This window comes from Talpa occidentalis, unplaced genomic scaffold (genome assembly GCF_014898055.3).
Source record: "Talpa occidentalis isolate TD23 unplaced genomic scaffold, MPIMG_talOcc4v2.1 talOcc4.16, whole genome shotgun sequence".
Classification (NCBI taxonomy): Eukaryota; Metazoa; Chordata; class Mammalia; order Eulipotyphla; family Talpidae; genus Talpa; species Talpa occidentalis.
Genome location: NW_023601653.1, coordinates 69,681,328 through 69,697,713, shown reverse-complemented (window position 1 = coordinate 69,697,713; position 16,386 = coordinate 69,681,328). Strand labels below are relative to the sequence as shown.

Here is a 16,386-nt window from a genome sequence, read left to right as displayed (position 1 = left end):
TAATCCTGCAGCCTCTGCAGCACAAGTTCGATCTCTGCCCAGCCAGAGAGAAACCCACATGGCAAAGCAGACCTCTCCTGCCGCGCCCGCTGCTCCCCTCAGCAGTGTATTTCAGTCAGTCTGCCTGTTCTGTTCCCCACTCTGTCTCTGGTGAATCCTCTCACCCCCCTCATCTCTGGCCTGTACCCCAGTTCTTGTATGCAAAATAAATAAATCTTTCAAAAAAAAAGACATAAATTGGGAAGGCACAGATTATGTAACCATTTATGTGGAAATATGAAATAGTCTTAAAAAAAAACCCTCCTGGGACTAATAATTCTAGTCAGATTGTAGGATACAGGTTAATACACAAAAATCAATGGCTTTCTTATATACTCAGTGAAAAGTGGGATTTGAAACTAAAAACACAGTACCATTTACTAAAAACTAAAAACACAGTACCACACCGAGAGAGAGAGAGAGAGAAGAGAGAGAGAGAGAGAGAGAGAGAGAGACTTAGGTATAAATCTAACAATATAAAAGATCTATATGGCTCTTCCCGTATGCGGCGTTAGTGATCTCTGAAAATGGTTCGCTACTCACTTGACCCAGAAAACCCTACAAAGTCATGCAAATCAAGAGGTTCAAATCTACGTGTTCATTTTAAGAACACTCGTGAAACTGCCCAGGCCATCAAGGGTATGCATATCCGAAAAGCCACCAAGTATCTGAAGGATGTTACTCTACAGAAGCAATGTGTGCCATTCCGTCGTTACAATGGTGGTGTTGGCAGGTGTGCCCAGGCCAAACAGTGGGGTTGGACGCAAGGTCGGTGGCCCAAAAAGAGTGCTGAATTTTTACTGCACATGCTTAAAAATGCAGAGAGTAATGCTGAACTTAAGGGTTTAGATGTAGATTCTCTGGTCATTGAGCACATCCAGGTGAACAAAGCCCCTAAGATGCGTCGCAGAACTTACAGAGCTCATGGTCGGATTAACCCATACATGAGCTCCCCCTGCCACATTGAGATGATCCTTACTGAAAAAGAGCAAATTGTTCCTAAACCAGAAGAGGAGGTGGCACAAAAGAAAAAGATATCGCAGAAGAAACTGAAGAAACAAAAACTTATGGCAAGGGAGTAAGTTCAACGTAAAATAAAAGGAAGCAAAAGTAAAAGCAAAACAAACAAAAAAAAGATCTATATGAGCAAAATGACAAAACTCTGATGAACAATATCAGAGAACAAAATACATGGAGAGATAGTCTGTGAATAGCAAGATTCAATATTGTCAAGATGTCAGTTCTTCCAGCTTGATCTATAGATTCAGTACAATCCCAGGCAATTATTTTATGGCTATTAATACAGTCATTCTAAAGTTTCTATGGAGAAGCAAAAGACACAATACCCAACACAATATTAAAGAACAAAGTTGGGAGACTTACACTGTCTGGCATCAAAACTTACTATAATGTGATAGTAATCAAGACAGAGTACTATTGGTGAAAGAATAGATAAATAGATCAAAGAAACAGAATATAAAACACCAAAATAGACCCCCTCAAAAAATACAGCCAACAATACATTTGACTATATTGACAAATGAGCAAAGACAATAAAATGGATCAAAGATAATCTCTTCAACAAATGATGCTGGAACAAATATTGAATATGTTCACACTGCAAAAAAATGAATCTAGACATAAACTTTTTCTTTTACAAAAACTAACTCAGAGCCTTGCCGGTGGCGCAGCGGTTGAGCGCTGGGTTGCGACGCTGCCCGCAGCCTCTGAAGCCGGTTCGATCCCCGGCTGCTCCCCGGTCACCGGAGGAGGGTCCCACATGGCGCGCAGACCTCTCCTGCCGCCCGCTGCTCCCCTCAGCAGTGTACTTCGGTCCTTCTGCCTGCTCTGTTCCCCACTCTGGCTCTGGTGAATCCTCTCACCTCCCACATCTCTGGCCTTACTCCAGTTCTTGTATGCATAAATAAATAAATCTTTAAAAATAATAAAGTATTTTAAAAGTTGAATAAAGACCTGGTTCATAAGAGTTGTTCTCTTATGAGAAGTGTTGGCAATTTTCTCATTCTTTCCACTTATATTTTTTCTTTTTTCTTCCCTCTTCAATGGGTAAGACTGGACTAATTAAATCATTAATTTCTTCAGACTTTGAATATTTTATTATGCTGTTCTCACTTTTACATGTCATCTTTTCTATTCATTTCTTCTTTTTCTCCTCCTCCCTCCCACTCCATTTCTCTTCCTTCTCTACTTATTGCTTCTCATTTTCTATCATAAACCAAGCCACGTGCACCATAAACACTGAGTTTAAATTTCCTTCAACTCCAACATGTCCTCTAGCCCTGTGATTTTTCTCATTTGTGTTTCTTTTTCCTCTTTTCTTTACATATAAGTTACTTAACTTCCCTTGAACACAGTTTCAACCTGGAAAAGGAAAAATAATAGATTGTGGTTAGCATTAAGTGAATCAAGTAAAGCTTTCAAGATGTTAACTTTGTTCTTATTTGACTGTCTCCAAGTCTGGTATAAAATATAAAACACTATAAAAAAGCTAATTATTTTCCAAATCATGGTGAAAGTTCGGGTGGAAAAAATCTGGGTTTCAGGCACGTCCCTGAATTACAATGAACTTCAGGTTCTTCATGTGTAAAATGACAATAACATACCTATCTTTCACCTAAGCTCTCCCCCCAAACCAAGGGAATTAAGACTCAAGGCACAGGACAGAGGCAGCCTCCCGGAGTATCCTGGATTCACAAAGGGGACTAAGTACAATTGTAAAAATTCAATGGGATAAAGTTTTAAAGGATGCCTGACCGACAGGAAGCATTCAATAAATGATAGCTTTTTTCTTTTTTTTTTTTTTAAGAATAGAAGTTTAGGGCCTCCCTGATGGTGCAAGGGTTAAGACGCAACCTATGAAGCTATCCGCAGCCACTGCAGCATGAGTTCTATTCCCCGCCAGCCAGGGAGCAACCCACATGGCGCAGCAGACCGCTCCTGACTCACCCGCTGATCCCTTCAGCAGTGTACTTCGGTCATTCTGCCTGTTATGTTCCCCACTCTGTCTCTGGTGAATCCTCTCACCCTCCCGCACCTCTGGCCTGTACCCCAGCTCTTGTTTGCATAAATAAATAAATCCTTAAAAAAAATAGATTTTTAGCATCAGAGATCACCTGGGTAGTTAAATCACTATTTTATTTAAGACATTTTTTATTTATGCATACGAGAACTGGGGTGTAGGCGGGGATGGGGTGGAGGACAGATGGATCTACTGAAATACACTGCTGAGGGGAGCAGCAGGACAGATCTGGTATGCCATGTGGGTTAGCACCCTGGCCCAGGAAGGCACTTGTGCTGCAGTGGCTGCTGATAGCTTCAAAGTGCTGAGACTTAACCCCTTGCACCACCAGGGAGGCCCCAAGATAGCTATTATTACTTCCTTTAACTTTTCCACTTCCTTTCCCTTTATCACTGGTGGTGCAGGGGTTAATGTTTCAGGGTTATCAAGCTATCACTCACCACTACTGCATGAGTTCATAATGAGTTCCATTCCCAGCCAGGGAGCTAATCCACAAGGCACAGGAGTCCTCTTCCATCTAGCCTGCGGCTCCCCTCATAAGTGTATTTCAGTTGATCCACCTCTTCTGCTCCCCACTGTCTCTGGTGAATCCTCTCGCCACCCCCCCCCCACTTCTGGCCTACACCCCAGTTCTTGCATGCATAAATAAAAATAAGTCTTAAGAAGGGCCTCCCCAGTGGCGCAGTGGTTGAACACTGGGAAGCGAAGCTGCCCGCAGCCTCTGCAGCGCCGGTTCGAGCCCCGGCCCCTGGCAAAGTTCCCACATGGCGCACAGATCCCTCCTGCCGCGCGATCTGCCGCCCGCTGCTCCCCTCAGCAGTGTATTTCGCTAGGCTGCCTGTTCTGTTCCCAGCTCTGGCTCTGGTGAATTCTCTCACCCTCCCCCGCTTCTGACAGTACCCAGTGCTTGTATAAATAAATAAATTAAAAAAAAAAAAGAATGAATTGCTAAAAAAAGTCTTAAGAAAAAAAAAATTAGTGGTTTAACTACCCATATGATCGCAGGAGCTAAACTTCTATTTTATTTTTCTTCCTCTTTCCTCCGACCGTTTTTCTTCTCTCTTTCCATTACAGCTTTCCTCTTGTCTCAGGCACACTGAGCAGCCCCAACCTCCAGATCTCCAGCAACTTAGAACTAAGTCAGAACGACCCCTACGTGCAAGACATCCGGGTTCGCTAGCATTTAGCGTCTGGCGCTTTTTCCACAATAAAGTTTTATTGAAACAAAAGGGGGGGGGGAAAGGGGACACCTGTCAGTCTTCCCTCTACAGCCAATCAAAAAGTAGAACGCGATGGTGTCACTTACAAGAGCGTCCCCAGTCGGAAGGCAGGGGCGGGGCATGTCCCGCCCAAAACCTGCCCTAAGAGCGGAAGTACTGGCCGGAAGTCAGCCATAGAGTTTAGTGGCCAGAGCGGCCCTGCTGGGAGGTGGCAGGAAAGGCCCGGAACAGCTGCCGGAGGTGACGGCGCTTCGGCCCCGCCCGGCGCGCTGGAAGAGGAAACTTCCAGGTTAGCTCCCCGCAGAGTCTGACCCAGGGTAGGACGGGGCGGTTGGCGGGAGCCCACGGCCCTTGGGTGGCCTCTTTAAGGAAGGGGGCGGAGCCACGTGGAAGGTTCGTGAGGGTGAGGTCACGTGGTCGAGGGCACCTGTGGGGCACCGTGGTTTGAGGGATCGTCGTCTTTGGGGTGGACACCATATGATATTTTTCCCCCTACTGCATCCGAGTGCCCTCGGGTTCAATAAGGTGCACTTGGTGGGATTTGGGATTAGGCCCGGGTGGCGAGGGTGAGAGGATGGGCGTGGCAACCCTGTCTCAGCCATTCTTCCATCAAAGTGGCCCTTCTGAGGATTCCTACATCTGAGTTCGAGAGTATTCTATCTCTGATTACCTCCTGTAAACGTGACTCAGTACCTCAGTCCAGCCCATAGCCCCTGTGTTTCCCACCCTTCTAATGGCCAGGGACCTCCAGCTTCATGTCCTCTTGCTTTGCAGCTCCAGACATCCTGAGCCCTGGTCCCCCCAACCAAGTACAGCCATGAGTGCGGAGGTGAAAGTGACAGGGCAGAATCAGGAGCAATTTTTGCTCCTGGCCAAGTCAGCCAAGGGGGCTGCACTGGCCACACTCATCCACCAAGTGCTGGAGGCCCCTGGTGTCTACGTATTTGGGGAACTTCTGGATATGCCTAATGTTAGAGAGGTGGGTTCCTACCCTGGCTAACACACGTGGAAGCTTGGGGCTAATCTTTGAATTTGAAAATGGGTGGGGAGGGCTCATTTTGCAACCCCATAACCATTCGGTTGAACAAGAATAGTGTGTGTTCAATATTTTGCAATCTGATGAACCGTAGGCAGTCTGCTGCACTGCCCGGTTCAGGAGGCAGGCCTCTCCTGCCTCAGCCTCACTCACCTCTGACAGCTGTACAGCCTAGGCAGGCACTGGGAGCTGTGGCCCCTTCTTCAAATGAACCTCATCTTGGGTGGCTTTCAGATATAAAGGATCGGTAAGACCCAGTGTTATATATATATATTTTTATATATATTTTTTTTAATAGAGGCATGTTTTATTTATTTATTTGTTTGTTTGTTTCTTTTGTTTATACATGCACTGGGTACAGTCAGAAGCGCAGGAGGGTGAGAGAATTCACCAGAGCCAGAGCGGGGAGCAGAGCAGGCAGAAGGACCGAAGTACACTGCTGAGGGGAGCAGCGGGCGGCAGGAGAGGTCTGCGCGCCATGTGGGACCCTCCTCTGGTGGCCGGGGAGCAGCCGGGGATCGAACCGGCGCCGCAGAGGCGCGGGCTGCTTCACAACCCAGCGCTCAACCGCTGCGCCACCGGGGAGGCCCTATATATATATTTTTTAAGCAAAAGAACATGTAATTTAGGATTGAAGACCTGCTTCCAGCTTATCTCAACCAGAGTAATTGCTCTTAATATCAGGTTGCCTTGATCAGGTCACTTATTTTAGGGCTCTGGTTTTCTCTTTTGAAAATGAAGGTGATGCTACCCCTCACTGTTACTGTAGAAATTAAGTGAGATTATGGAAAAGTATAAAGTCTGGTACAAATGGAAGGACTAAACATCCGAAATTGCCATGCCCTGTTCTCCCACTTTGCACCATTTGCTAATTCAGTTAAGTCAGATAAGGTGGAAAGGTATCTTTCCCCCAAACACACATGGCAGCATGCTAGGAGCAGAGTTAAGAATTTAAAGTCCAGAGTGGATGGGTTGCAGAGGCAGGTGACAGGAGCCTAAGTTCTGAGATGCTATGACAGTAGTATGTGAGCAAATATGAATTAAGTTTGTGAGCAAATATGAATTAAGCCTTTGGTTGAATCAGTGGATTTAGCCTTCTGGAATCACTGTGGTACAGAGAAACGATGGCTACTTTTTTGTTTTCTTCTGCAGTGGAATTAAGGAGAATCAAGATGTAGAAAAAGAAGCATTTAGGGCCTCCCCAGTGGTGCAGTGGTTGAGCGCTGGGTTGCGACGCTCCCTGCAGCCTCTGCAGCGCCGGTTCGATCTCCGGCTGCTCCCCGGCCACTGGAGGAGGGTCCCGCATGGCGCGCAGACCTCTCCTGCCGCCCGCTGCTCCCCTCAGCAGTGTACTTCGGTCCTTCTGCCTGCTCTGCTCCCCACTCTGGCTCTGGTGAATTCTCTCTTCTGCCTGTTCTGCTCCCTGCTCTGGCTCTGGTGAATTCTCTTACCCTCCCACGCTTCTGACTGTACCCAGTGCTTGTATAAATTTAAATAAATTAATTAATTAATTAAAGCACAAATGTTTATTTAAAAAAAAAAGCATTTAGTGGGTGCCTCTTTAGCACTGCTAGTCACCTGGGAATATCAAAAAAAGTACAAAACAATGCTTACCTTTCTACAACTTACATTCCTACTGCAGAGATAAAAGGATATGCATGTATAAATCACCTACTTAGCAAGTATTTATTGACGAGGTGCCAGAATGAGTGATAAGTAATAGAGGAGAGGAGGTCTGGGTCAACTGGACTGGGTGATGAAAGCCTCCAGATGAGGTGAGTCTGAAGCAAGGGCCACAACTTCTGGTGCCTGCCTGGGCTGTGCAACTGTCAGAGGTAAGTGAGGCTGAGGCAGGAGAGTCCTGCCTCCTGAACAGGGCAGTGCAGTAGACTGCCTACGGCTCATCAGATGCTGAGATAATGAACACACTCTAAGCACCAAACAACACACCTTGCTGTGTCTGATATGTGTGTGTCTGTTAGAGACTGAACATTCTGAATTTTTCAACTCTGAATTAGGGTAGGAATTGGTGGCCTATGGAGGATTGGAGGAACAGTGTAAACAAAGCTCTGGGGGGTGGAAATGAGTCCTGCCTATGGGGAAAGTGATCAGAGAGGGAGAGTTCCTTTTTCTGAGCTGGGAGAGGTAATATCGAGGGGAAGGATGGGGCCAGGAGTAATATCGACGGGCGGCTGGGAGGGTGGATCATGAGCCCCTTCCTGTTATCGCTTTTCTTTCCTCATGCAGCTGGCTGAGAGTGATTTCGCTTCCACGTTCCGGCTGCTCACAGTGTTTGCTTACGGGACATATGCTGACTACTTAGGTAACGGGAGGGACTGGAGCGCTGGAGTAGGGGTCATGGGAGAAGGGCAATTTCTGGAGGGACTTAGAAGAAATTCCTGGGATATCCTCATGAGAGCCCCGCATATGCAGGGTTTATGTCCAAACCTAAACTGACGTGGAAAACTCAAAAAAAAAAAAAAAAGGGAAAGGAAAGAAGCAGGGCGTCGCATAAAAGTGAAGTCAGGGTTGTCTGTCTGTCTTGTCTTTCTCTTTTTATCCCAGCTGAGGCCCGGAATCTCCCCCCACTCACGGAGGCTCAGAAAAATAAACTTCGACACTTATCGGTCGTCACTCTGGCTGCCAAAGTCAAGGTGAGTGCCAGCTCCTTGGTCCTGAGCCGGAGGAGTCTAGGATCTTTTGTAGGTCCCTTCACAAGGGCCCAAATTTATACAGGGACAGCCTTTGAGCACACTCTTGCTTCTTCCTCCCTCCACAGTCTGTGTCCAACACTATTACCTACTGCCTCTTAGGCTGAATATTATTCTCTTAGATTTTCATTTTTGGTTTCATTTTTTAATCAACTTCAGTTCTAAGTAAAACACCTCTTACCTTTTGGGTCCAGAAAACAGCCGTTCACTGTTGCTCAGCTGTTTCCCTCCTCCCTGCTGTGTAGAGTCAACATTCAGAGCTGGGAACCAAGCTCTTAGCTGCAGTGCTCGGCTTCTCTTGCTAGAATAGGAGGTTAATAGCCCCAGAGTGTCTGTTTCTTTTTGTTTAAGATTTGTTTATTTATGCCTACAAGAGCTGGGGCACAGGCCAGAGATGCAGGGGGCAGGGGTGGGGAGAGGATTCACCAAAGACAGAGTGGGGAACAGAACAGGTAGATTGACTGAAATACACTGCCGAGGGGAGCAGCGGGCGAGACAGGTCTGCTGCGCCATGTGGGTTGCTCCCCGGCCAGCCGAGGATCCAACTCATGCTGCAGAGGCTGTGATCGCTCCATAGTGCAGTGCTTAACCCCGTGCACCACCAGGGAGACCCAGTGTCTGTATTTCTTGTTAGGCTCAGTTTTTATGTTAAATATCCCCTCCGGCCCATCTGTGCTCTCCCAGTGTTAAATTGATCCTCGTCAGTTTACTCAGACTCTGTTGTGAGATGGAAAGGATTGTCTCTTTGAAAGAAGGTGGAATATAAGTGATAAACAGAATAACATTTCTGAGGTGGAGATATTTGATTTATTTGCCTTAGAACCAGTCTCTTAGAAGAACTGACTTGGGTGTGGGAGGGGAGGGGAGGCATGTGAGTCTCGGCCAGCAGGAAGGTAGGAGGAAGGAGCCTGAATGCCCTTCTCTGCTGTGAAACCTGGACCTCCCCGGCCGCAGTGTATTCCATATGCAGTGTTGCTGGAGGCCCTTGCCCTGCGGAACGTGCGGCAGCTGGAAGACCTGGTCATCGAGGCCGTGTACGCCGACGTGCTCCGTGGCTCCCTGGACCAGCGCAACCAGCGGCTGGAGGTTGACTACAGCATCGGACGGGACATCCAGCGCCAGGACCTCAGTGCCATTGCCCGGACCCTGCAGGAGTGGTGAGACCTGTGTCCTGCCGCTGTCCCTTCTCTTCTCACCCCAAGAAAGGGAGAGGTGTTTTGGAGATTTGGGATGGGGGGGAGGGGCGGCGGGTGCCGGGCTGCACTGCAGAGGTGGAATCCAAGAGGATATAGGGAAATCCTTCTTCCTTCCAAGGCTTCTGAGGGAAGAAAGGAGTTGAGGAGCGCCTGGAAAGCAAGAGGCAAGAGTTGGCATTTTTGGTGTAGTAGTCGAGGGAGGGGAAGGGGAGTGGCAGTCCTGAAGGATCCTGAGTGGGAGGCTGGTCACCTGTCTTTGGCAGGGTTTAACCCATTGGTCTGTAACCAGCACTATCCATGGGCCATCGACCTTTTTGCTTTTTCTCTGTGTTCTAACTGCTGTGTTTCTTTATTCATTAATACACCTTTTTCCCCCTCCTTAGCTTCTCTTACCCAATTTTATTTTCAGTTCCTACTCCCATCTTGCACATCACTCCAAGCACTTCTCTTACCCTACTGAGTGTCTCTAGCTCTTAGGATTTTGTTGCAGGTGGTTTCCAGGTGCCGTGCAGGGGTTCCTAACTCAGACAAGGCTTTGAATGTCAGGATCTAGGGTCCTTTCTGAATCTGTTTCTCGTGAGTCTTGGTCACAGCCCTCTTCAGCTGACACTTCTCCCCTGCTGATGCCCTCAGGTGTGTGGGCTGTGAGGTGGTACTGTCAGGCATTGAGGAGCAGGTGAGCCGTGCCAACCAGCACAAGGAACAGCAACTGGGCCTGAAGCAGCAGATTGAGAGTGAGGTGAGCAGGCTGGGGAGTAGGAAGAACCCAGACTCCTCCAGTTGGGCCAGCTGTCCTATGTGGAGGACTTTGGGCAGTGACTATAATAGACAGATAAGTGGAGCAGGGACTGTCAGGTTCTGGAGACTTCCTTGCTATCTGTCATTCCTCTCATCCTGCTAGGTCGCCAACCTTAAAAAAACCATTAAAGTTACGACAGCAGCTGCTGCTGCAGCCACATCTCAGGACCCTGAGCAACACCTGACTGAGCTGAGAGAACCAGCCCCTGGCACCAACCAGCGCCAGCCCAGCAAGAAAGCCTCAAAGGGCAAGGGGTGAGCCAGAGTGGCAGGAATCACTTGTTTCTGGGGTGCCCCACTTTTCCGTCAGAGACCTAATTGCCCTCACTCTCTCTAGTCATTTGCAGGGGGGTAGGAACAGGAGTCTTCAGGAGTTAGGGGATTCCCTGCCTACATCCTGTCTCTCTTCCCTTGCCAGGCTCCGGGGGAGCGCCAAGATTTGGTCCAAGTCGAACTGAAAGGACTGTCATTTCTTCCCTGCGGAATGTGGGGTCCATCTGCCTGCCGGCCCCTTAGGATTCTTCAGAGAGCCTTCCTGTGCCCCTGGCCAGCTGATAACCCTTGGTTCATGAACTGTCACCTCCTACGTCCTCATCTCCTCGCGCCCACCCCCAAGCAGAGATCACACCTTCTCTAGGCAGGAGTTGAGTACAAGTCATGTTGTCATAGGTACTTTTTGTTTTTCTGTGACTTTCTTATGTGTTCCATTGTCTCCCCACCACCATGCTCTCTTCCCTATTTCTTTAAGAGCCGCCATCAAGCCCTGTCTGTTACATGTTGTGGAGTGGGTGGGGCTGCTTCAGCACCAGCGTTAACTCACAGGTGTTCCTTCTCCAGGCGGTCCCTTCCCCTGCATGCCCAGTCCCCACACGCTTCCTGTCCCCAGCCTATTTGGACAGCATCTGAGGAGCCACCCAACCCCACCTTTATTCCCACTCTGAGAGTTCCGGGAGGTAGTGTGCCATCTGGGAGCCAGGAATCACTGGACACTTTCGCCCTAGAAGCTAACACTACAGTTGTTTCCTCTTCTCCCTCCTCCCTTTACTCCTGGGAATGCTGCTGCTTCAACCACCCCAGAGCCTAAGAAGGGTCGCTGTTTCTCGAGATGTTGAGAACTGGTTCTTTCTGGGTCCTGGCTGTCTTGGAAATCTTCACTATCTTAGTGGCAGTCCTGGAAGGATTTATACTCCTTTTGTGAGTTTGGTGGGGAAGGGTAGGGGAAATAGATTGTATTAAAAAAAAAGTATATATATATATATATCTATATATATCTATATATAACATTACATAGAAATAAATCTATGAGAAATCTATCTACAAACATGCCCTGAACTGGGTATCTTCTGTCTTTGATGTCTGTGGATGGGGAGAAGGTTCATTCCCGGTGCACTTGAATGTAAATTGCTGGAAGAAGAGAGCCAGGTACTGTGTATAGAGTCTGGGCCTAGGAGCCCGGGGACCTGGATCCCAGCTGTGTCACCTTGAACAGTCATCTCAGCATTCACTCCGAAGCAGTGGGTGCTTCCTGAGCACTCACAAGTGGTAGGCACAGCACAGGTGACGCAAAGTGATGATCACTGTCCCTGCTTTCAGAAGTTTGAATTTGGCCAGTTCCTTCCTTTTTATAATTCCGGGGAAGACCTAATAATCAGCTTGAATTTTTTGCATCAGAACTCTCAGATCTGCAGTAAGAAGCAGTTGTCAGGCTCCCGTCTTCTACCCAGGGCAGACCTTTCCAAGCAGTGTGCTGGAGGATTGACCTCCTTGTGCTCGTGTGCTGCTGAGTACTGTCTAGAATTGGAAAGTTCTAGAGAGTAAGGGACAGCTGACCTCCAACTTATACATGAAGTGGTTGCCTCCTGAGGCTCCCAGTGTTGGGTGAGCTACTCTCCAGAGCCGGTGCTATTCTTTAGGTGGAAATTTAGAACAGACCTCTTTCCGCTGATCCTGAATATATCAGTCACAGAGTTAGAAAGTGGGGGTGGCATTCTGAGTTTCTGATTAAAAGTGGGCTGGCTAAGCCTGTGGTCTTGAGGGGGCGATGGAAACTTGACAGGACCCTGTTTCCAGAGTTGTCACTTGTTGAGCCTGTTGCTTCTTGATTTGTGGTCTCTAACTCTGAAATAAACCCCTTCCTCCCACATCCTCCACTGTGTAGCAGTTTGTAAATTCCTAGTGCTTTGAACCTGTCCCTTCTTTGGCAAATGCCCCAATTTTTCTCTTGAACTTGGTGCCTCATGTTTGTAAGCTGATTTCAGCTAATTCCTCCATAACTTCCCTGACCTCTCTAGTTCCAGTCTTTGCAGGACAGTTCTAAGTCTAGTGTGCACTGGGGTGGCTCTACCAGATGTAATACCCAAAGGAGGGGAACTATTCACACCCGCAAGTACATGCAAATATAATTTGTCTTTGGTTTACAAAGTTGGGGCTCTTGGCTACCAAAGCATTGTGGGGTAGGAGAGGATGGGATTATTTGTGGCTCAGTTTTTGACCCCTAAGATTGGGTTCAGGATTTAAGGATTCCTTGTATAATCAAACCCAGGGCAACAAAAGAATCTTCCCAACCAAGAATCTTAACCACTACTTGTTGATCTCACATGCCAGTCATCTTAGATGAGCTTAGGACCACTATGGTAAGAGAGAACTTGATTTAAAAGACATTTCTCCAAAGAGGAAATGCAATGGCCAACAGGCATGTGAAAAAATGTTCAACATCCCTTATAATCAGGGAAATGCAAATCAAAGCCACATTGAGATATACCACCTTACACCAGTAAGAATGGCATATATCAAAACAACAAGCAACAACAAATGGTGAGGATGTGGTGAAAAAGGAACTCTCCAACATTGCTGGTGGGAGTGCAAACTGGTCCGACCACTATGGAAACCTGTCTAGAGGTTCCTCAGTCTACTAAAAATGGAGCTATCATATGACTCAGTAATTCCACTCCTAGGGATTTACCCAAAGGACACAAAAAAACATTGATTCAAAAGACCGCCTGTACCCCTATGTTTATTGCAGCACTATTTACAATAGGTAAAACCTGGAAACAATCCAAATGTCCACAAATAGAGGACTGGATCAAGAAAAATGTGGTATATATACACAATGGAATGTTATTCAGCAATCAAAAAAGATAAACTCATGCCATTCGCAGCAACATGGATGGAACTAGAAGGAATTATGCTCAGTGATATAAGCCAGAAGGAAAAAGAAAAATATCAGATTGTTTCACTTTTAGCAGGAATATAGGAACCAAATAAGACATCAGTGTAAAAAAAATAACAGTACAAAACACAACAAAGCAAACCAGACAATTATAAATCAGAAACATCCTGCAGGGGAGGAGGAGGGAGAGGGGTTAGAGGGAGGAGCACAGGGGACTGAGGTGATGGTGCACAGGTGTATTGGTGAAGGAAACAGGACTATACCTGAGGGAGTGGGGACAAGCAAATATTGTTTAAAAATGAACAATGATGTAAAAATATTAAATAAATAACTTTCTGAGAATTCAGAATTCAAGCATATCAAACAGATAATACTTAAAAGATGAAACCAAAGTTTCTGAAGTGGAAAATAGCAACTGAAGTGGTATACATCTTTACGTACAAGAAGAGCAGAGACAATGTCTACAGTAGTTTATGAAGTCTTGTTAAAAGAGGGATGACAGGGCCCTCCTGGTGGGGCAAGGGGTTAAGCACTGCACTCCAATGCGATCTGCCACTTCTGCAGCACAAGTTCGATCCCTGGCCGGCCAGGGAGCAACCCATATAGCACAGCAGACCTCTCCTGACTTGCCCACTGCTCCCCTCAGCAGTGTATTTTGGTCAATCTGCCTGTTCTGTTCCCCACTCTGTCTCCTGTGGATCCCTCACCCCCCACATCTCTGGCCTGTACCCCAGCTCTTGTATGAACAAATAAGTAAATCTTAAAAATATTTCATTTAGGGCCTCCCCTGGTGGCGCAGCGGTTGAGCGCTGGGCTGCGAAGCTACCCGCAGCCTCCGCTGCGCTGGTTCGATCCCCGGCCACTGGCGAGGGTCCTACATGGCGCAGACCTCTCCTGCCGCCCGCTGCTCCCCTCAGCAGTGTATTTCGTCACTCTGCCTGTTCTGTTCCCCGCTCTGGCTCTGGTGAATTCTCTCACCCTCCCGTGCTTCTGACTGTACCCAGTGCTTGTATAAATCAATCAATCAATCTTTATATATATATATATATATATATATATATATATATATATATATATAAAATTTAAAAGAGGGATGACAAATTCTCTACTTAGGTGAATCTTCCAACATGGATAGATAGTAGAGAGGGGCAAGCTCCAGCACTGTATTAGCTATCTGTTGCTATATAACCAATTACCCCAAATGTATTATCTCAGTTTCTATGGTTCAGAAATCTGGGCACTACTGAGCTGCTCCAGGGTCTCTCAAGGCTATAATGAACTTGTTAGCTAGGATCATATCATCTCCAGGTTCAAGTGGGAAGAACTTGCTTCCAAGCTTAGTGATTATCAGCAGGATTTACTGTCTCATAGGTGGTTGGACTGAAGACCTCATTTCTAGGCTGAGTGTTGGTCAGAGGTGCTCCTGTCAGAGCAGGAGAGACTACACCAGAGAGACCACACCAGCAAAGTGAAATCACAATCTTGTACCTTATCATGGGAGAGCAAACCCATCACTTTTACCAGTCACCAGGTACTAGAGGCTGTCAGAAGGCAGGGACAATAGAAACCATGTCAGACATTTGCTGTCATAGACTGTTCCTGTGGGCCACAACATCAGATTTGTCAGAGGAACCTTTGAAAATGGCATATTCATGCCTCCCTGGTGGCACAAGGGGTTAAGCATAGCACTCTGAAGCTATTCCCAGACTGCAGCACAAGTTCGATCCCCAGCTGGCCGGTGAGCTACCCACCTAGCACAGCAGACCTCTCCAGTCTTGCCCCCTGCTCTCCTCAGCAGTGTATTTCAGTCAGTCTGCCTGTTCTGTTCCCTACTCTGTCTCTGGTGAATCCTCTCACCCCCTGCACCTCTGGCCTGTACCTCAGTTCTTGTATGCATAAAGAAATAAATCTTTAGGAAAAGAAAATGCCTATTTCTGGATCTCACTCCCACCCCAGTTCCTATTGAATGAAAGTCAACAGGGTGTGGACTGGGAATGTGCCTTCCTGGCCCTCATTGACTCAGTATTAAGCGTGAATTCCCATTTTTGTAAAAGATAGTGCTAGCTTGCTTCACCTGAAAGGGTTCCTACTGCAGGGCTTTGGAGGAAAGTAAGGGCGGGCCAGGGCCCCCATAAGTAAAGGCGAGATTTTGAGGGCAGGATAAGGGGGAGAACTTGTCCTGTCCTTTGAGGTTCTTAAGTATATGGTTATGTAATTAAACATGTGATAAGTGCTAGGAAGTATGGGGTGAAGTGAAATCATTTAACAGGGGCCTTACATCTTGCCCTGAGTCAGGAAAGCCCTTCCCAGGGATGTGACCTTTAAACTGAAACTAGAAGCCTGAGTAACTTTTAGCTTGATAAAGAGGAGGGCGGATGAGCATCTTGTGGGGGCAGAGAGAAGGAAAAGCAGGGTGAAGGCCTGGAGGCACCAAGGTTTCATCCTGTGACCCACTGCCTCTCCTTTAATATGAAATATTATTTGGGGCATGGGACAGAGAATACAGCCCTATACTTTAACTTACTGTTCCTTTGTCCATTCAGTCATTTGGTAAATATATCTTTTTTTTTTTAAAGGAGATAATAGACTTTATTTTATTTTATTTTTAAGATTTACTTATTTATTTATTTTTTTAGCACTGGGTACAGTCAGAAGCGCAGGAGGGTGAGAGAATTCACCAGAGCCAGAGCGGGGAGCAGAACGGGCAGAAGGACCGAAGTACACTGCTGAGGGGAGCAGTGGGCGGCAGGAGAGGTCTGCGCGCCATGTGGGACCCTCCTCCGGTGGCCGGGGAGCAGCCGGGGATCGAACCAGCGCTGCAGAGGCTGCGGGCAGCTTTGCAGCCCAGCGCTCAACCGCTGCGCCACCGGGGAGGCCCATAAGATTTATTTATTTATTTATACAAGCACTGGGTACAGTCAGAAGCGCAGGAGGGTGAGAGAATTCACCGAGCCAGAGCGGGGAGCAGAGCAGGCAGAAGGACCGAAGTACACTGCTGAGGGGAGCAGCGGGCAGCAGGAGAGGTCTGCGCGCCATGTGGGACCCTCCTCCGGTGGCCGGGGAGCAGCCAGGGATCGAACCAGCGCTGCAGAGGCTGCGGGCAGCTTTGCAGCCCAGCGCTCAACCGCTGTGCCACCGGGGAGGCCCTTGGTAAATATATCTTGACTGAACTATCTG

At 47.4% G+C, this 16,386-nt stretch overlaps 4 protein-coding genes across 6 annotated transcripts in view; 3 read left to right on the top strand and 1 right to left on the bottom strand.

Annotated features, from left to right (window-relative positions):
* CD4 (CD4 molecule) overlaps positions 1–16,386 on the top strand; it is a 116,944-nt gene that overhangs the window by 23,024 nt on the left and 77,534 nt on the right. The window lies entirely within an intron of this gene.
* On the top strand, positions 539–1,150 carry LOC119248379 (60S ribosomal protein L17). The gene has a single exon (XM_037515334.1). It carries the CDS (start codon positions 567–569, stop codon positions 1,119–1,121), a length of 555 nt encoding a protein of 184 aa, XP_037371231.1. The 5' UTR covers positions 539–566; the 3' UTR covers positions 1,122–1,150.
* Positions 4,469–13,389, top strand: COPS7A (COP9 signalosome subunit 7A). 3 transcript variants are annotated; one of them, XM_037514451.2, is made up of 8 exons: positions 4,469–4,588; positions 5,074–5,278; positions 7,583–7,658; positions 7,901–7,989; positions 9,001–9,203; positions 9,876–9,981; positions 10,144–10,295; positions 10,459–13,389. In XM_037514451.2, exons 2-8 carry the CDS (start codon positions 5,117–5,119, stop codon positions 10,496–10,498), a joined length of 828 nt encoding a protein of 275 aa, XP_037370348.1. In that variant the 5' UTR covers positions 4,469–4,588; positions 5,074–5,116; the 3' UTR covers positions 10,499–13,389. The 3 variants fall into 3 exon arrangements, with proteins under 3 accessions (XP_037370348.1, XP_037370349.1, XP_037370350.1); XM_037514452.2 differs by having other exon boundaries at positions 4,469–4,616; XM_037514453.2 differs by lacking the exon at positions 4,469–4,588 and adding an exon at positions 4,623–4,692.
* MLF2 (myeloid leukemia factor 2) overlaps positions 8,829–16,386 on the bottom strand; it is a 26,890-nt gene continuing 19,332 nt past the window's right edge. The window contains exon 9 of the mRNA XM_054696482.1: positions 8,829–9,392. The gene's annotated coding sequence lies outside the window, so the exon portion shown is untranslated. The remainder of the gene's footprint in view (positions 9,393–16,386) is intronic.